We start from the raw sequence: 26,229 nt of genomic DNA on the forward strand, positions 1-26,229 counted from the left end.
GCCATTAGAGTTTTGTTTATTTTAGAAAACAAAGACATGCTAATCACCAAAGGATGTTTGTTACATTCCGAGGGAGGGAGCTATGAATTAATTTAAAATGTTTATTTCCCTAAAACAGATATCAAACATAAATTAGCCATCAACACCTCATACAGCTTTATTTTGTTTGGCAACAGTTATCATTGATAAGAGAAGAAATATTCTTTAATTTCATGATTTAAATGTCATTATACAGTACAACCACCACCCTCTGATCTTTAGGCTGTCCATCTGTCCTTGGACAACCATGTATGACCGAGGTCTCCAATGAGAGGTCAGAGGTCACAGTGGTCAGAAGACATTCTCCATCTTGATCAGTTCTATTATCAACTGGATGGTCTTCTCATCTACGGGAGAGAGTAAAAGAGTAAACAATACCATTTACCACCACACAGTTAAACAACACACAGCACAATGTCATGAACACAAAAAATAAAAATGTTGCGGGCTTAGGAAGAGACGAAGGATGAGGAAGAAGGAAACAGAGAGGGATTCAAGATAAAAGGGAGGGGGAAAAGACAGAAAAAGGGTAGAATATTACCTTCTAGATTCATCCTTGGGTTCTCCAGCTTCTTCTCCAGTAGTGAGTCTATGAGCTTCCTCAGATGTTTAAAGATCACTCCGATCCTCACTGGGGCCTGGGAGAGAGAGAGGAGGACAGGGAGGAACAGAGATCAGACAGAGCCTTGCTTGTGACAGTATGCTCAACTACAAGGGTTTCCTGGACCTAGATTAAGGCTGCAGTCCAAACACAGTAATTTTAGCCCTCGCAATAGCCACTTTCCCTTGGGGGAATCCTCGTCAAAACCGGATGCAGTTTGATTGCCCTCTTAAGTGGAGGTCCAATTCACTAACGTTGCCCCCTCGGCCCTTGATTTAGCTTGAGGGAGCGAGTGAAGAACTTTGATCACTTGTGGGGTTGATGTGACACACACTTCAATGCAAACTGTAGTCACGTGTCAAATTGAATCAACATGGCTGAATTTTCGGCATGTCAGACAAAATTATGATGCTAGCTTGCTAAAAAATAATATATAGATGACATTGATTTTAGCTGTGGCAAATTGGCTTAGTCTCGTAGTGAGGACCCTATAAAAACGTAGTTAGCTTCATAAACATATTTTTGGGGAATTCAGAAATTTATTGGAATAAATCAACTATAATACTAGCTAGCCAGCTATGGGCAACTGTAGCTAGCTACCTGACAGGACTGCTAGCTAGCTGTTAGCTTACTAGGTACATTAATAGCTTTAGGTTGTTTGTTTTTAAACTCAATTTCAATATTTCCTCCAACAACGTTGCCTCTCCGATCAACACTCTTCCTCACTTGGGCAAGGGACATTTAAAGTACACTCGGATGTAATGATGTAAAACATCATTCAAGGGCTGAGGGTTTAGGGCCGAGGGCTGTCTACTTTGAATTTGGATTGTGGCCTAAGACTAGTATTGGACTATAGAGCACTTACAATGGAGATTCTCTATTGAGAAGTAATTTTATTTTTGATCTGGGTCTTGGAAACTGGCTACAAGAGTTTGATTTTCTTTCTCTTTGTGTATCACACTGTCTCTGCTGTGGCACTGACACACCACTCTAGTCATTCACGACACAGACATGTAATACAGCTGACCCAGATATGAACTCTGACCTGGAAGTGTATCCATCCATCCAGAGAGATGAGTCTCTCCCGGTGTTGTACGTCGATGTCCCCTCCAAACAGTAGCATGGGGAAGGGAGAGATCAGCGTCGTGTCCCGCAGGTAGATCTTAGAGTATTTTACCTGAGGGAGAGTCAAAATTAGATTTAAAAAATTAGCAACTTAATAGTATTTTACCTACAATTACACACAGTAAATTATTCTATTTAGGCCTACCTGGGAGTTAGATGTTGCCCTGGCCTAGCCACACCCTTGGTTAGGATTACAAGTAGGGAGAATTTGATCCTCTATCTCCAGTTAAGGGCACCTTCTACACCCAGTGAGTAATCGATTTCACCATAGAGATTACAGACGGGTAGATTGAATGATCATGGATCAATATATCTCTATGGGACCAACTGACCTTCTCCTGGAAGAGCAGCCAACCGCGTGTCTGCAGGCAGCGGTTGACAGAGGAGGGGTGGACTTGGGCCTTCCCCTGGGCAGTCTCCACAGAGCACGCCACCCGGTCCAGGACGTCCACAGAGGGAGTGTAGAGGATCCGCCCCACGCTGTCATACAGTCCTGCCGTCAGCACCGCGTTCAGGACACAGATCTGAGGCTTACCAAGGGGGGTGAGGGGAGCCTGGGGACCCCTGGGGTCAGACCGATCCCAGGAAGGTGGTCCTCGACCGGACCTGGAGGAACCAGAGAATCCAGCCTGGTCCATCATACGCATCAGCTCCTGTTTGATGTCCTGATGGAGAGGAGATCCAGGTTTAATGTCCTTACCAACCACTCTAAATGTCGTATGATCTCTTATAACTACTGTCACGGTGTACAGCAGTTGTACATGCTCAACAGGGTTGGGGTAAATTCAATTTCAACGGCCTCCCGAGTGACACAGTGGTCTAAGACACTGCATCGCAGTGCTAGCTGTGCCACTAGAGATTCTGGGTTGGAGTCCAGGCTCTGTCGCAGTCGGCTGCAACCGGGAGACCAATGGGGCGGCGCACAATTGTCCCAGCGTCGTCCGGGTTAGGGGAGGGTTTTGGCGGCAGGGTCCTTGTCCCGTCGCACACTAGCGACTCCTGTGGCGGGCCGGGCACAGTGCACACTGACACGGTCACGGTGTTTCCTCCGGGTTAAGTGGGCATTGTGTCAAGAAGCAGAACTCCCATACGGGAGTTGCAGCAATGAGACAAGACTGTAACTACCAATTGGATACCACGAAATTTCAATTCAGTCAATTCAAGAAGTAAACTGAAATTCGAAATTGACCCCAACCCTGACGCTCACTGTTAAAGCATATCAGATGAGCAAACCATACACACAAGTTAGAAAATAGAGTACCTCTATGGTGATGAGGGCGGTACGGTTCAGGAAGTATTTCCTGCAGTAGGCCATTTCGGCTCGATATCCCTCACTGCGTATGTTCTTCCACCTGTTAGCAGAACAATACCATTAGAGAACAGAAACCAAGATGGTGGCTGAGCCATTAAAATGGCACAGGAACAATCAACTTCTTCAGGGTTAGGCTATGTGTCATTGCTTTAAAAAAATGTATTAGGCACAACATGGAATAAAATGTATTGAAACAGAGAGGGACTAGGTGAACTTGACCAAGAAACACATGTTTTCTTTACTGTCGCAAAACAATTTGCTGCCACGTGCCCAACTGAACATGACCCTGAATTATCCATCTCAGATTTTGGTCATTCATACTCTTGAAAAGAGATGCACCTACCCCAGGTAAGCATTGTAGATAGTCAGGTGATCTGAGTTGGCTACAGCCAGGGCAGCTTTAGCCAGGTTAGCCTGATCCTTCTGGTTCATGGGTGTGGCAAAGGGAGACTTCTCCGAGATCGCTGCTGCTATAGTTGCCTGCAATACAATTACATTCAGTCATTATGGAAATTAGATTTATCCTTTAAAGCTAGAATCCTTAGTTGCTACATCTATTTTTGGACTTAAAAATAAATTATATATACCCATTTATTCTTGAAGAAAATAACTTCTCAATGCCCCATGAGCTTAGTTCAACTGTCGTACCCCATCAGTACCCAAAGTATAAGCTTGTTTTACTCCAATATTTGTAAACAATGTTAAATGTAAACAAACACTGTATAGCCTGAAAACATGGTTAAAACTATAATTTTGATATCATGGATGGTCAATCCATAGCTCTTGTCTATGAATTTGAGAGTGGTTAAATTCCTCCAGGCCCACCCCTCAGCTTTTTACCAAGACACAGGCGGGGTGACTGCTTTGTTCTTGTTTCAATTAAGGATTCTAGCTTTAACTAGGTGAGTCCCATTTCACATGGTTGATTGCTGATTTTGCCAGCAGCTAATATAATACAATGCTAATTCAAAAATGTATGACACCCCACATGGACTGTAACTTACAATGGGGTCCAGGCAGCCCAAGATGGCACCAAAGATGAGCATCTTGCCGATCTTGACGTTGACAGGCAAGGTGGCGAGATGGTGACCCAGCGGGGTGAGGGCGTGGCCCTCCGGTATACACGCTCCGATCCTCCGGAGCAGGCACACGGCGTTACTCACAGACTGGGGCTGGGGCGCGTCTAGGGCTCGACACAGGAACTCCTCTGGAGAGCCATACTCACATTTCTGTACAGGGGACAGAGACGGAACAGTGATGGTTAGGGTGGTTTACAGTGGTTGGGGTGGTTTACAGTGGTTACGGTGGTTGGGGTGGTTTACAGTGGTTGGGGTGGTTTACAGTGGTTGGGGTGGTTTACAGTGGTTGGGGTGGTTTACGGTGGTTGGGGTGGTTTACGGTGGTTGGGGTGGTTTACAGTGGTTGGGGTGGTTTACGGTGGTTGGGGTGGTTTACAGTGGTTGGGGTGGTTTACAGTGGTTGCGGTGGTTTACAGTGGTTGCGGTGGTTTACAGTGGTTGCGGTGGTTTACAGTGGTTGGGGTGGTTTACAGTGGTTGCGGTGGTTTACAGTGGTTGCGGTGGTTTACAGTGGTTGGGGTGGTTTACAGTGGTTGGGGTGGTTTACAGTGGTTGGGGTGGTTTACAGTGGTTGGGGTGGTTTAAAGTGGTTGGGGTGGTTTACAGTGGTTGCGGTGGTTTACAGTGGTTGCGGTGTTTTACAGTGGTTACGGTGGTTGCGGTGGTTTACAGTGGTTACGGTGGTTTACAGTGGTTACGGTGGTTGCGGTGGTTTACAGTGGTTGCGGTGGTTTACAGTGGTTACGGTGGTTTACAGTGATTGGGGTGGTTTACAGTGGTAACGGTGGTTTACAGTGATTGGGGTGGTTTACAGTGGTTACGGTGGTTTACAGTGGTTACGGTGGTTTACAGTGGTTAGGGTGGTTACGGTGGTTTACAGTGGTTACGGTGGTTTACAGTGGTTACGGTGGTTTACAGTGGTTTACAGTGGCTACGGTGGTTTACAGTGGTTACGGTGGTTGGGGTGGTTTACAGTGGTTACGGTGGTTTACAGTGGTTACGGTGGTTGGGGTGGTTTACAGTGATTGAGGTGGTTTACAGTGGTTACGGTGGTTTACAGTGGTTACGGTGGTTTACAGTGGTTAGGGTGGTTTACAGTGGTTACGGTGGTTTACAGTGGTTACGGTGGTTTACAGTGGTTACGGTGGTTTACAGTGGTTAGGGTGGTTATGGTGTTTTACAGTGGTTGCGGTGGTTTACAGTGGTTACGTTGATTTACAGTGATTACGGTGGTTTACAGTGGTTACGGTGGTTTACAGTGGTTACGGTGGTTAGGGTGGTTTACAGTGGTTACGGTGGTTTACAGTGGTTACGGTGGTTTACAGTGGTTACGGTGGTTTACAGTGGTTACGGTGGTAGGGGTGGTTTACAGTGGTTACGGTGGTTTACAGTGATTGGGGTGGTTTACAGTGGTTACGGTGGTTGGGGTGGTTTACAGTGGTTACGGTGGTTTACAGTGGTTATGGTGGTTTACAGTGGTTAGGGTGGTTACGGTGGTTGACAGTGGTTACGGTGGTTGACAGTGGTTACGGTGGTTTACAGTGGTTACGGTGGTTTACAGTGGTTACGGTGGTTTACAGTGGTTACGGTGGTTGGGGTGGTTACGGTGGTTTACAGTGATTACGGTGGTTTACAGTGGTTAGGGTGGTTACGGTGGTTTACAGTGGTTACGGTGGTTTACAGTGGTTACGGTGGTTTACAGTGGATAGGGTGGTTACGGTGGTTTACAGTGGTTATGGTGGTTGAGGTGGTTTACAGTGGTTACGGTGGTTGGGGTGGTTACAGTGTTTGGGGTGGTTACGGTGGTTGGGGTGGTTGCGGTGGTTACGGTGGTTGGAGTGGTTTACAGTGGATACGGTGGTTTACAGTGGTTACGGTGGTTTACAGTGGTTACAGTGGTTACGGTGGTTTACAGTGATTGGGGTGGTTTACAGTGGTTACGGTGGTTTCCAGTGGTTTATGGTGGTTGGGGTGGTTACGGTGGTTTACAGTGGTTACGGTGGTTTACAGTGGTTGGGGTGGTTACGGTGGTTGGGGTGGTTTACAGTGGTTACGGTGGTTGGGGTGGTTTACAGTGGTTACGGTGGTTTACAGTGATTGGGGTGGTTTACAGTGGTTACGGTGGTTTACAGTGGTTACGGTGGTTTACAGTGGTTACGGTGGTTTACAGTGATTACGGTGGTTTGCAGTGGTTGGGGTGGTTACGGTGGTTGGGGTGGTTTACAGTGGTTACGGTGGTTTACAGTGGTTACGGTGGTTTACAGTGGTTGGGGTGGTTTACAGTGTTTGGGGTGGTTACGTTGGTTTGGGGTGGTTACGGTGGGAACGGTGGTTCGGGGTGGTTAACAGTGGTTAAGGTGGTTTACAGTGGTTACGGTGGTGTACAGTGGTTACGGTGGTTGGGGTGGTTTACAGTGGTTATGGTGGTTTACAGTGGTTGGGGTGGTTTACAGTGGTTACGGTGGTTGGGGTGGTTTACAGTGGTTGGGGTGGTTTACAGTGGTTACGGTGGTTGGGGTGGTTTACAGTGGTTGGGGTGGTTTACAGTGTTTGGGGTGGTTACGGTGGTTTGGGGTGGTTACGGTGGGAACGGTGGTTTGGGGTGGTTTACAGTGGTTGGGGTGGTTTACAGTGTTTGGGGTGGTTACGGTGGTTTGGGGTGGTTACGGTGGGAACGGTGGTTTGGGGTGGTTACGGTGGTTGGTGTGGTTACGGTGGTTACATTGAGATTGCCATCTATTTTTCAAGTGAGCCCTGTGAGTGGATTGTTCCTGTGTCTATTATGAAGAATATCTAAGAATAATTAAGCAATAAGGCACCTTGGAGGGAGGTTGTGGTAAATAGACAAATATACCACAGCTTAGGGCTGTTCTTAGGCACAGTCCTTAGCTGTGGTATATTGGCCATTTACCACAAACCCCAGCTGCCTTATTGCTATTATAATGTAATTAGAGCTGTAAAAATAAATGTTTTGTCATACCCGTGGTATACGGTCTGATATACCACGGCTGTCAGCCAATCACCATTCAGGGCACGAACCACCCTGTTTACAGTTGTCAGTGTACCATGATATGAAGACACAGCTCCTCCAGTGGAACCCTCAGTATCTCTGGTATGGAGTAATCCATGAAAGCCTGAAACCTGTTACATAGAAGAACATTCACAATCAGGCTGTAACTTGTGTAGCTGCTGACCTCAGATAAGGCAGTAGAGGTATTTGTGTCATAGACAGCAACTTGTTCTGTGATTGAGAGGGGAGGGGCTGACCTGAATTTGGGGTACAGGCGGAAGCAGAAGCCGTCCCGCACGCGTCCTGCCCTGCCTTGCCTCTGGAGGGCGCTGGCCTTGCTGACAAACGTCTCCACCAGGGAACTCATCTGGCTACTCTCATGGTACTTGTTTTCTTTGGTCTTTCCGGTATCAATAACGAACACAACATCAGGTATTGTTACTCCAGTTTCCGCTATGTTTGTGGACAGCACAATCTAAAATAGGGTAGACAGGGTAATAAAAATTAGTTTTTCACTTTTGTTAATTCATAGCAATATGTATCTCAGTTCATCACTGCACTAAACAAAGAAACCCCAGTACCTTTCTAACTCCAGTAGGGGGCACTGTAAATGCAGCAGCCTGGTCCTTAGATGACAGTGTGGAGTGCAGGGCTACCAGTTTGTACCTGGACAGTGAGACATAAACCAATCTCTTTATGACAGCTAAAACCTTTGCTACAACAAAATAGTTTATAAATTCATTTAGAAATTGCTAGCACGCAAGATGGTATTCTTCTCAGGATGACATGGTCAGTGAAGACTATAACTCACCTGTCTTTGCCACGGAACCTCTTGTCTGTGGAGAGCAGGTCATAAAGCTGTTGGATGTGGGCCAGACCTGGGAGGAACACCAGAACAGCTCCATCCACCACTGCAAACTGAGGAGACTTATCTGGGGGAAGGGGAAAAAATATTACAGTTGGCGCAACACCAATCAATCAATCAACATCTAAATTGCCCCAACATGTAGTACAGCCATATCAACAACCATAAACCAAATATAAACTGGTCTAACTCTCCAGTCTCCAGCTCTCTCCACGTCCTCACACTGGGCTGAATGAACCCGAAACTCTGTCCAGGAGCTGTGTATTTACCCAGGTAGTCGAGCAAGTCCAGGACCAGTTCCATGTTGATTTTGTTGGGGTTCATGTACTGCAGGGCGTGGCGGGTCCGGCTGCTGAAGTGGTCGAGGTCAGGACCCAGGTCCCAGCCAGAGCCTGAGTCTTTCACTATAAACTCCTGGAGAACACACACAAAACACCATGAGTTACGTATTGGTTCCTGTTCACTGTAATGCACCACATGGATCTGAGGCATTTACAATAGTGTAGAATAGGATAGCACACAGCACAATGATTCAGTATAGTTTAAGAAATAAGGCATGTCTACAGTGTTTTCAGAGACGAGTCAGTAATCAAGCTGACCCTGAGACCCAATGCAGCAGGTAGGTACTATCACCAGGCCCCTCAATCCCAAAGATCTCACCCCTCTGTCACACCCCCTCTCACCTGGTGCTGCATGCTCTTCCCTCCTTTCTGCGTGAAGTTGATGTTGACCTCCTCCTCCTCCTCCAGGATCTTCTGGCTGTATTCAGAGTCCTTCTCCAGAACATAGCCTGTCTCCTCCACTATGTCCTCCAGATGGAACACCTGACAATAGAGGTGCAACAAAGCACTTCAGAACCACAGAAATATAATCACTTTCCGCTTTATTGCCACGGGGACACTCAAAATGGCTGACCAGTCCACCCATTATGACATTTTATTTCACCTTTCTATTCATTTTAATGATATGGTCAGAACACATCAGGACAACACCATACAGCACAATACAACAGAATATCTGAGAGACACACTGTAACAATAATCTAATACATCGATCGCTGAAATAACATTTTATATCAGGACAACCACAAGTTGTATGATACAAATAACATCCTTTTTGGCACTTAGACAGACTAGGACAGGAATATAATTCACTTGTGATGGAAAATACAATTTAAACAGAAAATACAGTTCATATTTTCATATCTGTGAACTATAGGGAAATGAAAAGTTCCCGACATCTAACCTCGACAGGGAAGGTTCTGCCAGGGATGTTGACTATAGGACAGCGGTTGAAGTAGGCAGCGAACTTATCACAGTCAACCGTGGCGCTCATCATGACCAGGTGCAGGTTGGACCGTTTCTGGACCACATCCTTCAGGATGGTCAGCAGGAAATCAGACTGGACGCTGCGTTCATGGACCTAGAATGGATGGGACAGACAGCGTGTTTGATGGGATCGGTTTGAGCAAGGCAAGGCAAGGCGCAGCATAGTTTATTTTGGTTATTTGGCACGCAGGGTAATATGTAGATTAGTAAGTCTGCCCAGTTTGGCTGCAATGTAGTTGATCTGAAACATGCACAGACTGAAGTGTGAGAGTCTGACCGAACCCTAGGCACAGTGGGCAGTGTGTAAGAGGTCAGGTGTCAGGACTAGAGTTTTTACAGATCCACCTGGACACAAATACCACAGACGCAATCGGGAACCGAGCGGGTCCAGATCTAGAATTCAAAATAATTTCACAGGTCTGTGTCAGATCTGTTATGATTGTCATGGGTCAAATCAAATCAAATTGTATTAGTTACATGTGCCAAATACAACAGTGAAATGCTTACTTATGAGCCCCTAACCAACAATGCAATTAAAAAAAATAAGAGTAAGAATAAGAAATAAAAAGTAACAAGTAATTAAAGAGCAGTAGTAAAATAACAATAGCGAGACTACATACAAGGGGTACCGGTACAGAGTCAATGTGCGGGGGCACCGGTTAGTTGAGGTAATATGTACATGTAGGTGGAGTTATTCAAGTGACTATGCATAGATGATAACAGATGATATGGCTTGGGGGTAGGAGCTGTTTAGAAGCTTCTTGGACTTGGCACTCCGGTACCGCTTGCCCTGCGGAAGCAGAAAGAACAGTCTATGACTAGGGTGGCTGGAGTCTTTGACAACTTTTAGGGCCTTCCTCTGACACCGCCTGGTGTAGAGGTCCTGGATGGCAGAAAACTTGGCCCCAGTGATGTACTGGGCCGTTCGCACTACCCTCTGTAGTGCCTTGCAGTCGGAAGCCACGCAGTTGCCATACCAGGCAATGATGCAACCAGTCAGGAGGCTCTCGATGGTGCAGCTGTAGAACCTTTTGAGGATCTAAAGACACATGCCAAATCTTTTCAGTCTCCTGAGGGGGAATAGGTTTTGTCATGCCCGCTTCACAACGGTCTTGGTATGCTTGGACCATGTTAGTTTGTTGGTGATGTGGACACCAAGGAACTTGAAGCTCTCAACCTGCTCCACTACAGCCCCGTCGATGAGAATGGTGGCGAGCTCTGTCCTCTTTTTCCTGTAGTCCACAATCATCTCCTTTGTCTTGATCACATTGAGGGAGAGGTTGTTGTCCTGGCACCACACAGCCAGGTCTCTGACCTCCTCCCTATAGGCTCTCGTCGCTGATCACTGTTGTGTCATCGGCAAACTTAATGTTGGAGTCGTGCCTGGCCGTGCAGTCATGAGTGAACAGGGAGTACAGGAGGGGACTGAGCACGCACCCCTGAGGGGCCCCCGTGTTGAGGATCAGCGTGGCGGATGTGTTGTTACCTACCCTTACCACCTGGAGGCAGCCCGTCAGGAAGTCCAGGATCCAGTTGCAGAGGGACGTATTAAGCACCAGGGTCCTGAGCTTAGTGATGAGCTTTGAGGGCACTATGGTGTTGAACGCTGAGCTGTAGTCAATGAATAGCATTCTCACGTGTTCCTTTTGTCCAGGTGGGAAGGGCAGTGTGGAGTGCAATCAATATTGCATCATCTGTGGATCTGTTAGGGCAGTATGCAAATTGGAGTGGGTCTAGTCTCTGGGATAATGGTGTTGATGTGAGCCATGATCAGCCTTTCAAAGCCCTTCATGGCTACAGACGTGAGTGCTATGGGTCGGTGGTCATTTAGGCAGGTTACCTTTGTGTTCTTGGACACAAGGACTATGGTGCTCTGCTTAAAACATGTTGGTATTACAGACTCAGACAGGGATAGGTTGAAAATGTCAGTGAAGACACTTGCCAGTTGGTCAGCGTATGCTTGCAGTACATGTCTTGGTAATCAGTCTGGCCCTGCGGCCTTGTGAATGTTGACCTGTTTAAAGGTCTTACATCGGCTGCGGAGAGCGTGATTACACAGTCTTCCGGCAACAGCTGGTGCTCTCATGCATGTTTCAGTATTATTTTCCTCGAAGCGAGCATAGAAGTAGTTTAGCTCGTCTGGTAGGCCTGTGTCACTGGGCAGCTCTTGGCTGTGCTTCCCTTTGTAGTCTGTAATAGTTTGCAGGCCCCGTCACATCCGACGAGCGTCAGAGCCGGTGTAGTACGATTCAGTCTTAGTCCTGTATTGACGATTTGCCTGTTTGATGGTTCGTCGGAGGGCATAGCGGGATTTATTATAAGCTCCCGGGTTAGAGTCCTGCTCCTTAAAAGTGGCAGCTCTAGCCATTAGCTCAGTGTGGATGCTGCCTGTAATCCATGGCTTCTGGTTGGGGTATGTATGTACGTACAGTCACTGTGGGGACGACATCATCAATGCACTTATTGATGGAGCCAATTGTGTTATATTCTCCTACATTCAATTCACATTTACACAAACTTCAGAGTGTTTTCTTTCAAATGGTACCAAGAATATGCATATCCTTGATTCTGTGCCTGAGCTACAGGCAGTTAGATTTGGGTTTGTCTTCAGGCGGAAATAAAAAAAAATAGGGGGTAGCTCTAAGAGGTTTAACATAATCACTAGTAAACTACACATGATTGATGATATTACTAGTTTATCTAGCTTGTCCTGCGTTGCATATAATCGATGCGGTGCCTGTTTATTTCTCATCGAATCACAGCCTACTTCGCCAAATGGGTGATTATTTAACAAGCGCATTCGCGAAAAAAGCACTGTCGTTGCACCAATGTGTAAACATCAATGCCCTTCTTTAAAATCAATACACAAGTATATATTGTTAAACCTGCATATTGTGTTAATATTGCCTGCTAACACGAATTTCTTTTAACTGGGGAAATTGTCTTGCGTTCCGTGCAAGCAGTCATGGTATATGCAGCAGTTTGGGCCGCCTGGCTCGTTGCGAACTGTGTGAAGACCATTTAATCCTAATAAAGACCATAATTAATTTGCCAGAATTGTACAGAATTATGACATAACATTTAAGGTTCTGCAACGTAACAGCAATATTTAGACTTAGGGATGCCACCCGTTAGACAAAATACGGAACGGTTCCGTATTTCACCGAAAGAATAAACGTTTTGTTTTCGAAATGATAGGTCATTATTATGGTCAAATCTGGAAACTAAAGGCTCGTATTTCTGTGTGCTATTATGTTATAATTAAGTCTATGATTTGATAGAGCAGTCTGACTGAGCCGTGGTAGGCAGGAGCAGGCTCGTAAGCATTCATTCAAACATCACTTTTGTGCGTTTGCCAGCAGCTCTTCGCTGTGCTTCAAGCATTGAGCTGTTTATGACTTCAAGCCTATCAACTTCCGAGATTAGGCTGGTGTAACTAATGTGAAATGGCTAGCTAGTTAGCTCGGTGCGCGCTAATAGCGTTTCAATCGGTGACGTCACTCGCTCTGAAACCTTGAAGTAGTTGTTCCCCTTGCTCTGCAAGGGACGTGGCTTTTGTGTAGCGATGGGTAACGACGCTTCGAGGGTGGCTGTTGTCGATGTGTTCCTGGTTCGAGCCCAGGTAGGGGCGAGGAGAGGGACGGAAGCATGATTCACAATATACACTGCATTTGGGAAAGAATTCAGACCCCATGACGTTTTTCACATTTTGTTACTTTACAGCTGTAAGGCTGTAATCGCTGCCAAAAGGTGCTTCAACAAAGTACTTTTTACAAAGTACAAAGTAAAGGGTCTGAATACTTATGTAAATGTTATATTTCAGTCCATGTTTTTTTATACATTTGTAAAAATGTATGAAACCTGTTTTTGCTTTGTCATTATATAGGGTATTGCGTATAGATTGAGAGGGTATTGCGTATAGATTGAGAGGGTATTGCGTATAGATTGAGAGGGTATTGCGTATAGATTGAGAGGGTATTGCGTATAGATTGAGAGGGTATTGCGTATAGATTGAGAGGGTATTGAGTATAGATTGAGAGGGTATTGTGTGCGTATAGATTGAGAGATGTATAGATTAAATCTATTTCTAGATTGAGAGTATTATGGCTGATTGAAGGGTAGATTAACGTATAGATTGAAGGGTATTGCGTATAGATTGAGAAAACGTATAGATTCAGATTGAGAGTCGTATAGATTGAGAGGGTATTGCGTATAGATTGAGAGGGTATTGTGTATAGATTGAGAGGGTATTGTGTAAAAAATCAAGGACTCTGAGTTCTTTCCGAATGCAGAGTGTATATTGTGAATCACCCATAAGTTTGAAAATAATCTTATATGATTTCTAGGCCATATGACCCAGTCCTAAGAATATGGTCATTCAGTAGACATAAGGAAAGAGTAACTCAGTGAACATATGGTACAGAAGACCAAGTCACGCTGTTCAATGAGGAACATCGGAATTTCAGATCAACTGACTGAATTGAAATGAAGGGTTTGACTACAACCCCGAATCAATGCATGACATAAGGAGAGCTGAGCAACTCATGGTTCAGTTTAAACTGAACAGATCTTGAATCAGTTAAACATTGTCATCACGTCTTTCTCTCACCACAGGAGTTGTCAGAGTATGAAACATGAACATGGAGTTTGACCCTCCCATTGAAATCAAAACCAGCTGTTGGTGAGGGACTTAAAAGGGTCAATCAGCAGTTGCTACATCCATTTCCAGAGTTCTAAATTAATGATACGTACCCATTGATTCATGAAGAACATAACTTCTCAATGCCTCATGAGCTGCCACACTCCATGTTAGTAAACAACGTAAATGTAAACAAACCATAATAAGCCTGAAAAACACACATCCATAGTTTTATGAATTTATGAGTGGTTACATCCCCACCCATCAGCTTTTTTACCGAAACAGTGGCAGGGAGTGCACTTCGTTATCGTTTCTGTTTTGAGTAGAGGTCGACCGATTAATCGGAATGGCCAATTAATTAGGGCCGATTTCAAGTCATCATAATCGGAAATCTGTATTTTTGGACGCAGATTTTAAAAAATAATATTTTTTTACAACTTTATTTAACTAGGCAAGTCAGTTAAGAACACATTCTTATTTTCAATGACGGCCTAGGAAAGGTGGGTTAACTGCCTTGTTCAGAGGCAGAACGACAGATTTTTACCTCGTCAGCTCAGGGATTCAATCTTGCAGCCTTACGGTTAACTAGTCCAACGCTCTAACCACCTGCCTCACGAGAAGACTGCCTGTTACGCAAATGCAGTAAGAAGCCAAGGTAAGTTGCTAGTTAGCATTAAACTTATCTTATAAAAAAAATCAATCAATCAATAATAATTCATAGTTAACTACACATGGTTGATATTTTTCTAGTTTATGTAGCGTGTCCTGCGTTGCATATAATCAATGCAACGCAGGGGGATGATTTGACAAAAGCACATTTGCTAAAAAATACCGAACGGTTCTGTATTTCACTGAAATAAACGTTTTGTTTTCGGATTCGACCATATTAATGACCAAAGGCTTGTATTTTTGTGTGTTATTATGTTAGAATTAAGTCTATGATTTGATATTTGATAGAGCAGTCTGACTGAGCGATCGTAGGCAGCAGCAGGCTCGTAAGCATTCATTCAAACAGCACTTTTGTGCGTTTTTCCAGCAGCTCTTCGCAAGCACAGCATTGTTTATGACTTCAAGCCTATCAACTCCCGAGATTAGGCGGGTGTAACGGATGTGAAATGTCTAGCTAGTTAGTGGAGTGCGCGCTAATAGCGTTTCAAACATCACTCGCTCTGAGACTTGGAGTGGTTGTTCCCCTTGCCCTGCAAGGGCCGTGGCATCTGTGGCGCGATGGGTAACGCTGCTTCGAGGGTGGTTGTTGTCGATGTGTTCCTGGTTCGAGCCCAGGTAGGGGCGAGGAGAGGGACGGAAGCTATACTGTTACACTGGCAATGCTATAGTGTCTATAAGAACATCCAATAGTTAAAGGTATATGAAATACAAATGGTATAGAGAGAAATAGTCCTATAAATACTATATTAACTACAACCTAAAATCTCTTACCTTGGAATATTGAAGTCTCATGTTAAAAAGGAGCCACCAACTTTCATATGTTCTCATGTTCTGAGCAAGAAACTTAAACGATAGCTTTTTTACATGGCAAATATATTGCACTTCTACTTTCTTCTCCAACACTTTGTTTTTGCATTATTTAAACCAAATTTAACATGTTTCATTATTTACTTGAGGCTAAATGGATTTTTATTCCTGTATTATATAAAGTTAAAATAAGTGTTCATTCAGTATTGTTGTAATTATCATCATTACAAACAAAAAAACACATACACACACACACACACAAAAAAAAAAAGAAATCGGCCAATTAACCAGTATCGGCTTTTTTTGATCCTCCAATAAATCGGTATTGGCGGTGAAAAAAAATCATAATCGGTTAACCTCTAGTTGACACCCCTACTCTTACGATAAGTGCCATGGGATCTTTAGTGACCACAGAGAGTCAGGACACCCGTTTAATGTCCCACCCAAAGACGGCACCCTACACAGGGCAATATCCCCAATCACTGCCATGGGGCATTGGGCTATTTTTTAGACCAGAGGAAAGTGTGCCTCCTACGGCTCTTCAACACCACTTCCAGCAGCATCTAGTCTCCCATCCAGGGACTGACCAGGACCAACCCTGCTTAGCTTCAGAAGCAAGCCAGCAGTGTGATGCAGGGCGGTATGCTGCTGGTAAAGTATCTTAAACAATTAAATAGAGGCCTCCTTAGTGTCCCAGCGGTCTAAGGCACTGCATCGGCCGTGATCGGGAGTCCCATTCGGCGGCACACAATTGGCCCATCGTCGTCCGGGTTAGGTTAGGGTTAGGCCGAGGGTGCTTTACTTGGCCAGGGGCCTGCAGGCTGACCTCTGTCGTCAGTTGAACGGTGTTTCCTCCGACACATTGGTGCGGCTGGCTTCCAGGTTAAGCAGGCGGGTGTTAAGAAGTGCGGCTAGGCGGGTCATGTTTCGGAGGACGCATGACTCGATCTTCGCCTCCCGAGCCAGTTGGGGAATTGCAGCGACGAGACAAGATCCAAATTGGGGAGAAACAGGGGGTAAAATACACAAAAGAACATATATAAATAACAATAACTACCTCGTCCACTATGATGTGGGTCAGAGAGCTGAGCATGTGGTCCTGCTGCAGCTTCCTGAGGAGAACCCCGGTGGTGCAGTACAGAAGACGGGTCGAGTCTGAAGACCTGTTCTCCATCCGGATCTGGTACCCGCACAGCGACGACTGAAACATCAACATTGTAAACAAGTAATAGAAAATACCTTCATCAAATGTGTTGCATTCAACTCTTCCCTTACCCAACCCTTTTTGAGGCACCCTATATATCCTAAACCACACAAAACCACCTAACGTAACCCTTTAACCACCCCAACCTACATGTAACTTATTGTTGTCAAGCTCAATCCAATCTCAAACCACCTAAACACTTCCAGCAGCCCATCACACATTCCCTCTAACCTTGGATCCAGGCCCGTCGTCACAGCCCAGCTCCTGAGACACCCTGCTGGCCAGACTCATGGCAGAGATCCTGCGTGGCTGGGTGACCACTATGTTACAGGGCTGTGCAGCAGCTCCCCCAGTCAGAAGCTCCTCTAGGATAAACTGGGGGATCTGGGTACTCTTCCCACTGCCTGTCTCCCCCGCTACCACCACCACACGGTTGCGTCGCAGAGCCTCCATAACCCGCACGCGGTGCTGGAACACCGGGAGCTGCTCTCTGTCCGTCTGTAGAGTTTATAAACATTTAGTAAAGTGTCACTCCACAATATTACAACTATTGATAAGACATTAAAACTGGTTAAAAATAGATTAAAAACATTACAGACCTGTAACCGCCTGGACAGGGCCGAGCCACGAAGCTTCAGAAGAAGGGCCCGAGCCGCCACCTCTGCAACCCCACCACCTCTCTCCTTCGGGGTAATGGTTTTCCCTGGGTCCTCCTCTTCCTCCAGGTTGGCCAGGCTCTCCCAGTCATCCTCGAGCTCGTCCCCAGCTCCCTGCAGCCCTGGCTGGGGAGAAGGACACTTCTTCTGGGGTTGCTGCTGCTTCAGCCGGGTCAGCAGTCGGGTGATAAACTGGTCTCGGGGTTTGTTGATGGCTGTGCGGAGCTCCTCCTCCTCTGCCTGTTCGCTGTCCCGCCACTCCAGCCACACCTCGCGGTACGTGGGAGGGATCAACATATGGACTGACTTGGATGGTGAGAGAGCAAGAGAGAGAGACAGAGAGAAATAGAGACAGAGAGTGAGAGAGACACACACAGATAGAAAGGCAGACAGAGAGAGACCGACAGACACACAGACAGAGAGAGCGAGAGAAAGAGAGAGACAGACAGAGAAATAAAGAGAGAGACACAGAGAGCGAGAGACAGACAGAGACACAGGTTACAGTTATTGGAATGTAAAACAGCATCAGAAACACACCTGACCCTAGTTGAGGTTACATACAGTATGAACTCACCTGTCCTTTACATAGGTTGTAGATGGCCAGTGTTGCACCCAGGTGCTGAGCCTGCATGCCGTCCTCAGTGAGAATATTGGGACAAACCTCCAAAACATCATCCAGTCTCTGAACACGAACCCTGGGAGAAACAATACCAGTCTTACTGTGAGACGAAACTTATAACACATCATACACTGTCTAAGTCTGGCTGACACCAAACTCCAAGTCTTCACCACTTGGAAAGACTCCTTGATGTTGCAGGCACGATAATGAAGGAGGCTGTGATTTTTTACTGGTTGGTTCTCCTCTGTGTCTTTCTCACTCAAAGCCCACACAGACAACCACACACAGCCCCTGAGACCCACTGCCCCTAACCCAGATTCGTTCTTTCAAACTTTTTTTCTTCCCTGGGGGTTGAGACCTCACGGAAGTGGGCGGCACTTAGGGGCTGTGTGTGGCTGTATCAGGGTTAGGGGGTGGCGCTCAGGGGCTGTGTGTGGTTGTATCAGGGTTAGGGGGTGGCTCTCAGAGGTTGTGTGGTTGTATCAGGGTTAGGGGGTGGCGCTCAAGGGCTGTGTGTGGTTGTATCAGGGTTAGGGGGTGGCTCTCAGAGGCTGTGTGGTTGTATCGGGGTTAGGGGGTGGCGCTCAAGGGCTTTGTGTGGTTGTTCATGTGGTTGTGTGTGAATTCTCCATTTAAAACAGACTCCTGTCCAGACCAGTGTGTCAGCTCTCCCTGGCTGTCTACCATGTCAGCCAGGCTAAAACTGTCCATCTTCCAAACTATCCCTGGAGGATAACAGATTGCAGAAAACGGATGTACAGCTTCTCTGACTATCAATTTTAAGGTAAATTTCATTTTAAAGCAGCTAATTCAGTAAAATAAACTGAAATTCCAACTCAATGAAAACTCATTGAAAAAGCAGTTGACTGAATGAAATGGCATTGACCACAAGCCTGCGGACAACTTTAACAACATGCCAGAGATCCTGAGATTGGATCCAATCACTCACCTGCACTTCCAGTATCTCCCAGCAGCAACCTTCTGGAAGGAGGGAGCAGGGCTCTTCGGGAGGTTCTTCCTGACCCAGTCAATCAGGAACTGTTTGGGGGACTTGCCGGTCCAGCTTCGAGCCGTGTAGTCAAAGTTACGGATGTCTTTAGGCTCATTATTTTTCGCTGCTAAGGAGACAGAAATAAATATGATGTTTTAATACGAAACCTCAGTAACACAGTCAGTTATACTGTACTGTGTAGGATTTTACTACACAACTTAGTATGCATTTGAACACTCACATACAACTGCCATGCACTATTGTTTAGAATAAGTACAGATACAGTGCATCATATACTCAGTTGACACCACAGGAGGCTGGTGGTGCCTTAATTGGGGAGGACGGACTCCTGGTAATGGCTGGAGCGGAATAAGTGGAATGGAATCACCAACATCAAACACATGATTTCCATGTATTTGATGCCATTCCATTTGCTCCGTCCCTGCCATTATTATGAGCTGTCCTCCCCTCAGATTGACCAAACAAAGATATTTGGTCAACCCATACCTACTTTTCTCTGCGGGAGGGGGCGTTTCCTTTTCAGCTTGTTCAAACAGGCCGAATGCCAGTTCTTCCTTGCCCTCAGTTGGAGCAGGTGGTTTCTTCTCCTCGATTTTGGGCGTGTCTACAACTTTTATCACTGTGTTGAACATAGGATGGGATTCTAGTGGCTTCATCTCTAAAATGTGAATAGAAACATAACCATTAATATGTGGTGTGAAAATAAAACCTATATAAACTCAGCAAAAAAAGAAATGTCCCTTTTTCAGGACCCTGTCTTTCAAAGATAATTCGTAAAAATCAAAATAACTTCACAGATCTTCATTGTAAAGGGTTTAAACACTGTTTCCCATGCTTGTTCAAAGAACCATAAACAATTAACAGGTACAGGATGGCAACAACAACTGCCCGAGTTACACCAGGAACGCACAATCCCTCCATCAGTGCTCAGACTGTCCACAATAGGCTGAGAGAGGCTGGACTGAGGGCTTGTAGGCCTGTTGTAAGGCAGGTCCTCACAAGACATCCCCGGCAACAATGTTGCCTATGGGCACAAACCCACCCATCGCTGAACCAGACAGGACTGGCAAAAAGTGCTCTTCACTGACGAGTCGCAGTTGTCTCACCAGGGGTGATAGCCGGATTCGCGTTGATCATCGAAGGAATGAGCGTTACACCGAGGCCTGTACAGTCGTAACCAAAAGTTGAGAACGACACAAATATGAATTTCTTTAGAATATTAGATATTTTTTGTCAGATGTTACAATGGAATACTGAAGTATAATTATAAGCATTTCATAAGTGTCAAAGGATGCAAGAGTCAATATTTGCCGTGTTGACCCTTCTTTCTCAAGACCTCTGCAATCCGCCCTGGCCTGTTGTCAATGAACTTCTGGGCCACATCCTGACTGATGGCAGCCCATTCTTGCATAATCAATGCTTGGAGTTTGTCAGAATTTGTGGATTTTTGATTGTCCACCCGCCTCTTGAGGATTGACCACAAGTTCTCAATAGGATTAAGGTCTGGGGAGTTTCCTGGCCATGGACCCAACATATCGATGTTTTGTTCCCCAAGCCACTTAGTTATCACTTTTGCCTTATGGCAAGGTGCTCCATCATCCTGGAAAAGGCATTGTTCGTCCCCAAACTGTTCCTGGATGGTTGGAAGAAGTTGATCTCAGAGGTGTGTTCTTTATTCATGGCTGTGTTCTTAGGCAAAATTGTGAATGAGCCCACTCCCTTGCCTGAGAAGCAACCCCACACACAAATGGTCTCAGGATGCTTTACTATTGGCATGACACAGGACTGATGGTAGCACTCACCTTGTCTTCTCCGGACAAGCTTTTTTCCAAATGCCCCAAACAATCGGAAAGGGGATTCATCAGAGAAAATGACTTTACCCCAGTCCTCAGCAGTCCAATCCCTGTACCTTTTGCAGAATCTCAGTCTGTCCCTGATGTTTTTCCTGGACGGAAGTGGCTTCTTGGTTGCCCTTCTTGACACCAGGCCATCCTCCAAAAGTCTTCACCTCACTGTGCATGTAGATGCACTCACACCTGCCTGCTGCCATTCCTGAGCAAGCTCTATACTGGTGGTGCCCCGATCTCACAGCTGAATCAAATTTAGGAGACGGTCCTGGTGCTTGCTGGACTTTCTTGGGCGCTCTGAAGCCTTCTTCACAACAATTGAACCGCTCTCCTTAAAGTTCTTGATGATCCGATAAATGGTTGATTTAGGTGCCATCTTACTGGCAGCAATATCCTTGCCTGTGAAGCCCTTTTTTTGTGCAAAGCAATGATGATGGCACGTGTTTCCTTGCAGGTAACCATGGTTGACAGAGGAAGAACAATGATTCCAAGCACCACCCTCCTTTTGAAGCTTCCAGTCTGTTATTCGAACTCAATCAGCATGAGAGTGATCTCCAGCCTTGTCCTCATCAACACTCACACCTGTGTTAACGAGAGAAACACTGACATGTCATCTAGTCCTTCTGTGGCAGGGCTGAAATGCAGTGGAAATGTTTTTGGGGGGATTCAGTTCATTTGCATGGCAAAGGGGGACTTTGCAATTAATTGCAATTCATCTTATCACTCTTCATAACATTCTGGATAATATGCAAATTGCCATTACACAAACTGAGGTAGTAGACTTTGTGAAAATTAATATTTGTGTCATTCTCAAAACTTTTGGCCACAACTGTACTCTGGAGTGGGATCGATTTGGAGGTGGAGGGTCCGTCATGGTCTGGGGAGGTATGTCACAGCATCATCGGACTGAGCTTGTTGTCATTGTAGGCAATCTCAACGCTGTGCGTTACAGGGAAGACATCCTCCTCCCTCATGTGGTACGCTTCCTGCAGGCTCATCCTGACATGACCCTCCAGCATGACAATGCCACCAACTGTACTGCTCGTTCTGTGCGTGAGTTCCTGCAAGACAGGAATGTCAGTGTTCTGCCATGGCCAGCAAAGAGCCCGGATCTCAATCCCATTGAGCACGTCTGGGACCTGTTGGATCGGAGGGTGAGGGCTAGGGCCATTCCCCCCAGAAATGTCCGGGAAATTGCAGGTGCTTTGGTGGAAGAGTGGGGTAACATCTCACAGCAAGAACTGGCAAATCTGGTGCAGTTCATGAGGAGGAAACTTAATGCAGCTGGTAGCCACATCAGATACTGACTGTTACTTTTGATTTTGACTCCCCCCTTTGTTCAGGGACTCATTATTCCATTTATGTTAGTCACATGTCTGTGGAACTTGTTCAGTTTATGTCTTGAATGTTTTTATGTTCATACAAATATTTACACTAAGTTTTTTGAAAATAAACGCAGTTGATAGTGAGAGGACGTTTCTTTTTTTGCTGAGTTTACTTCTAGGAAATATTATCAAAAAGGATGCTCTGTGGTCAAATACGGAACATTGATGAATATGTTATTGTAAATAGTTTGAAAGAATGTATGCAGATCAGGGGTGGGCAACTGGCAGCGGCCCCCATTATGTAGGCCCACGGATACATTTCCAAATACCAAAACATAACATCAAATATTTACAGTACCATAGGACTGGTACTGTATATATATATATATATATTTAGGAACTCAGTCAGGGTCTCAGCTTACTGTTGAGAGTTAGAATAGTAGAATACACAAAGTGCAATTTCAAAAATGGGTTGTGCATCAGCAGTTCCTCTTTCTATGTCAGTCAGTAGCTAGGTTTCCATCCAGTTTGCAACAGATTTTCATGCAAATATTCAAAGATTTGTATAAAACAATATGAGCACTTTCCCACCAGGGATGTGTTTCAATTAAACTGACCTTTTGTGGATAAAAGGCTGTGCATGATGACGTAGTGCACGTAAAAATGTACTTTTGCAATTAGATTCCAATGGGTTTCCATCGCATTTTCAACTCTACTGATGGTTTTGTCACAAAACTGTTGTTATATAGTAAATATGCCTTATCTGGTCTTGGCAGATGTGCTCTAACCAACAGCTGGCAGATACAGTGCGGGTAGGCTACCTGCATTATGAGATTATTATAGATAAGAGATATTTATTTGTATTTGTCAAACGGCGGCCAAGCATTGATGTCAACAGAGTAAGACCCTCAATATTTATTGGAAAGGAGCATCAAGCTCATCACCTTGCACTATCACCCCCCTGTGAAGTTCATAACTTATTTAATCTGTAGTCTAAAAAACTGCATGCATTCCTAAGTCGTAGTGGGAGGACCACACAGCATATCATCGTGTGACTCCAAGTTTACTTCCATATGATGGTTATTGTTATTACATCATAAGGTGTTTCTACTGCCATTTCTTGCATAATTAATTTTACAGACACAAAAAGATCCCACCATGTCGAATAAACAAATTGTCTGTCGGCATTTATAAAATTGTACCGGCATTTCATGTTTCCATCAGCCCGGTCTTTACTTCATTCACGCGTCAGGTAATCAAATAGTTGGATGGAAATGTGGTTACTGACAGTCACTCAATTAAAAATTGTTTTAGATTGGTAAGTTATCTAAACTTGTAGTAATCATGGTTGAATTACCGACTGGGTGGTCCCCCATTCATTTTGTTAATCACTCTGTCTCAGATATCATATTAAAAACTGCTAACATTCTTTCCACTCTATGGAAAAATGTGTACAAGTGCAGGAATGTAGCAGTAAAACTTCACATTTTTCTCCACGCCCCATGGCAAAATTAGTAGAATTACATTAAATTAGTTATAAAATTACAAAATCTTCTTTCTGCCCCATGGCTGAATGCGTAGAATTGGAGCAAACGTGCTTTAAAATGGAAAAATGTTTCTGTTGTTGGGGGGGGGGGCAACAACATTTTGCTTAGGGCCGGCTCTGACTGCATGTGTGGGTACGGAGACCGACGGGCCACTGAGGCCCCTCATGATGAGTTAAGATTTTCTGTGGCACCCATCCCCGTTCAAAGTTGCCCGTCCCCAATATAGATAATGTGGGTGTTCAGTTGACAATGGAGGACCCAGACAGACCTTGCTGTATGACTCTGATTCTGTCCTGTGCAGTCCTCTGTCCTCCTTTGTCCTTCTTGGCCTTGGCTGTAGCAGCCATCTCCTTGGCATCGTACAGCTGTGCAGTGAGCACCAGGTACCTGTCGTTCTACACAACATCACATGACATAACCAGAGTGAAGGGAAACAGTACTACCCATCAAGTAGTGCCCAGTAGTTATAGTCCCTAGAACTTTCAGAAAAGTAGCCTGGGTGCCAGCCTGTTTCTGCTCTCTTGCGAACTCCTTATGGAATTGTCATGCTAAACATTCCATAATGTGTTGGCAAGAGTGCAGAAACAGAGTTGCACCCAGGCTATGAGAAAAGTAAGACCAGCTTAGATTGTCACCATTTATACAGTACATATCAGTGTAACAGGTGAATGTGTGACATGATTGCGGAGTTCAGCTTACCGGATCAAACTTCTCATCCAGTTCTGGGTTCCGTGTCTTCTTCCCACTCTGCTCCTCCTCTTCTTCGCTGCTCTCCTCACTGGACTGCTCTGCGTATCTAAGGATCCACTCCTTCACACTGGCTCCCTCATCCTTCACAGGCACCTGTCAACATGGAGATCACCATGGAGATGACTGATCATTCATTGACTCACAGACTCAGAATGTGTAGAAAATGTTTCCCATAATCTTACGTTGCCAGACTGTAAATGTCACATTTGCTCCGCATACTCTAAGCAACACAATAGGAAAGGGTGGATCAAGGCTATATTTTCCCCACCTTTGCAGGCTCTTTCATCGGCTCTTTGGGAGACTCAGGTTCGGGTGCTTGGGGTGCAGGCTGGAACTTTGGCTTGGTCTCATGGTTCTCTTCCTGCATCCTCTGACTGAAACCTGCAGGCAGCTCCTCTGGAGGAGAGGAGGGAATGAAAGAAAGCTAGAGTAAAACGAGTCAGTCAGAGGATCAGTGAAGAAGTTTACTGCGATAAGAGGGTAAATAAAACAGACAATTTGAAAATCAAAGTATAAGTACCATCTTTCAGGTTCAGGCAAAGCCAGTCGAGGGCAGAGTGCAGGTCTCCTCCATACAACACACTGCTTTTCATGGCTTCCTCAATGTGCTCCGTCTTAAACTTGAACTTCTGCAGAGCTAAGTAGAGATCCTGTATGACGCAATCACAGGCTACATCATGACAGTGTAACACAAAGCATATGACATTAGAATATATTAACAAAATACATATGACAGACATGTGAATAAAGGATTGTTTGTTACTGTGACACATGATGTTCTTTACCAGCAGTTTCTTGTTGGTGAGTCTTCCTGATATCGGTCCTTTGTCTCCATTCTCTTGCCTGAAATCATTGATCAGTTTGATGATCTTCTTCTCCAAGTCTGTTTGAATGACAACCTGTCACAGAAGTAAAACATTTCAGAACGTGTTTATAAAGTAGTAGGCTAATAACAGGGTTAAACATCAGTCTATTCTGCACACTTACTTTGAGTATAGACTTGTCAGTGACTCCTCCTGTGTCCACTTGTGCTGTGTTTGTGAGGCTGTAGGTCTTTGGACCTGTCAAACGAGTCAATGAAAGTGTCAGACTCACACAGATGGTTTAATTATGCCTGCCGTATGCCATCCAACATTGAATCATGTGTTACAGGCTATCATTACCCACCAGGGGTTTCTGACTCATAATAACAGCCACAGCCTTCTGAGACATTACTTTATATGACTGACATACCTTTTGGCTTGATATCTTTCACAGCAGCTTTAGCAGGAGTTGGCTTCTGCTTTTTCCCAGTAGTAGCAGGGTCAGCCACGCCGTTTCCAGCAGCAGGAACATTGTTGCCTGCTGCTGCTGGTTGGACTGTAGGGACAGTGGCTGATTTCTTCTTCTTTCCACCCATTCAGAAACGGTGATCTGTTGCCCTACAGGTCTAATAAATTGAAAAACATCTGCCAACAGCTAATTTCATATGTTTCTTAAAATATAACGATTGTTTGGCTACTCTAAAAACAGATAGATAGCTAGTAACGTTAGCTAGTTAGCAAACAGCTACACCTTGCAGGCACCGGTGAAAAGACACAAGCACTTCCAACGCAATCTGTTTGTCACGTTATAATAACACGTTATAACACCGCTCTACTAAACTAGTATATAGTCAGTTTAAACGATTGACTATTCAAGAGTGGAGTCGAGCATGTTTTCTATATTCATAATAATGCTGTGGCTAGTTTGCCAAATAATAAAACGCGTCTAAAATATTTTTCGCGAGTTATGAATTGGTAGTTTCCGGTTTCCG

The 26,229-nt window shown here is 45.1% G+C and overlaps 1 protein-coding gene across 1 annotated transcript; it reads right to left on the reverse strand.

Annotated features, from left to right (window-relative positions):
* On the reverse strand, positions 1 to 26,220 carry dhx29 (DEAH (Asp-Glu-Ala-His) box polypeptide 29). The gene is made up of 27 exons (XM_064977490.1): positions 25,668 to 26,220; positions 25,422 to 25,495; positions 25,220 to 25,333; positions 24,955 to 25,084; positions 24,703 to 24,830; positions 24,384 to 24,527; positions 23,953 to 24,079; positions 19,456 to 19,623; positions 18,903 to 19,071; positions 17,909 to 18,029; positions 17,278 to 17,640; positions 16,910 to 17,176; positions 16,532 to 16,675; positions 9,277 to 9,453; positions 8,715 to 8,855; positions 8,301 to 8,445; positions 7,978 to 8,098; positions 7,748 to 7,832; positions 7,424 to 7,641; positions 7,222 to 7,297; positions 4,082 to 4,306; positions 3,421 to 3,557; positions 3,027 to 3,117; positions 2,098 to 2,430; positions 1,686 to 1,817; positions 581 to 677; positions 1 to 386 (listed from the first exon to the last, which is right to left on the reverse strand). Exons 1-27 carry the CDS (start codon positions 25,831 to 25,833, stop codon positions 331 to 333), a joined length of 4,149 nt encoding a protein of 1,382 aa, XP_064833562.1. The 5' UTR covers positions 25,834 to 26,220; the 3' UTR covers positions 1 to 330.
* Between the last annotated feature and the right edge of the window lie 9 nt (positions 26,221 to 26,229).

The sequence above is a fragment of the Oncorhynchus masou genome, chromosome 11 (assembly GCF_036934945.1).
Source record: "Oncorhynchus masou masou isolate Uvic2021 chromosome 11, UVic_Omas_1.1, whole genome shotgun sequence".
Classification (NCBI taxonomy): domain Eukaryota; kingdom Metazoa; phylum Chordata; class Actinopteri; order Salmoniformes; family Salmonidae; genus Oncorhynchus; species Oncorhynchus masou.

What these genes read in the sequence shown, in the direction of transcription:
- dhx29 (XM_064977490.1), bottom strand. Translation starts at nt 25,833, where the DNA reads ATGGGTGGAAAGAAGAAGAAATCAGCCACTGTCCCTACAGTCCAACCA. An exon ending in GCAGAACCTTCCCTGTCGAG is followed by an intron (nt 8,856 to 9,276) that starts GTTAGATGTCGG and finishes CTCTATTGTCAG; the next exon opens with GTGTTCCATCTGGAGGACAT. An exon ending in CCGCCCTCATCACCATAGAG is followed by an intron (nt 2,431 to 3,026) that starts GTACTCTATTTT and finishes CCTCTCCATCAG; the next exon opens with GACATCAAACAGGAGCTGAT.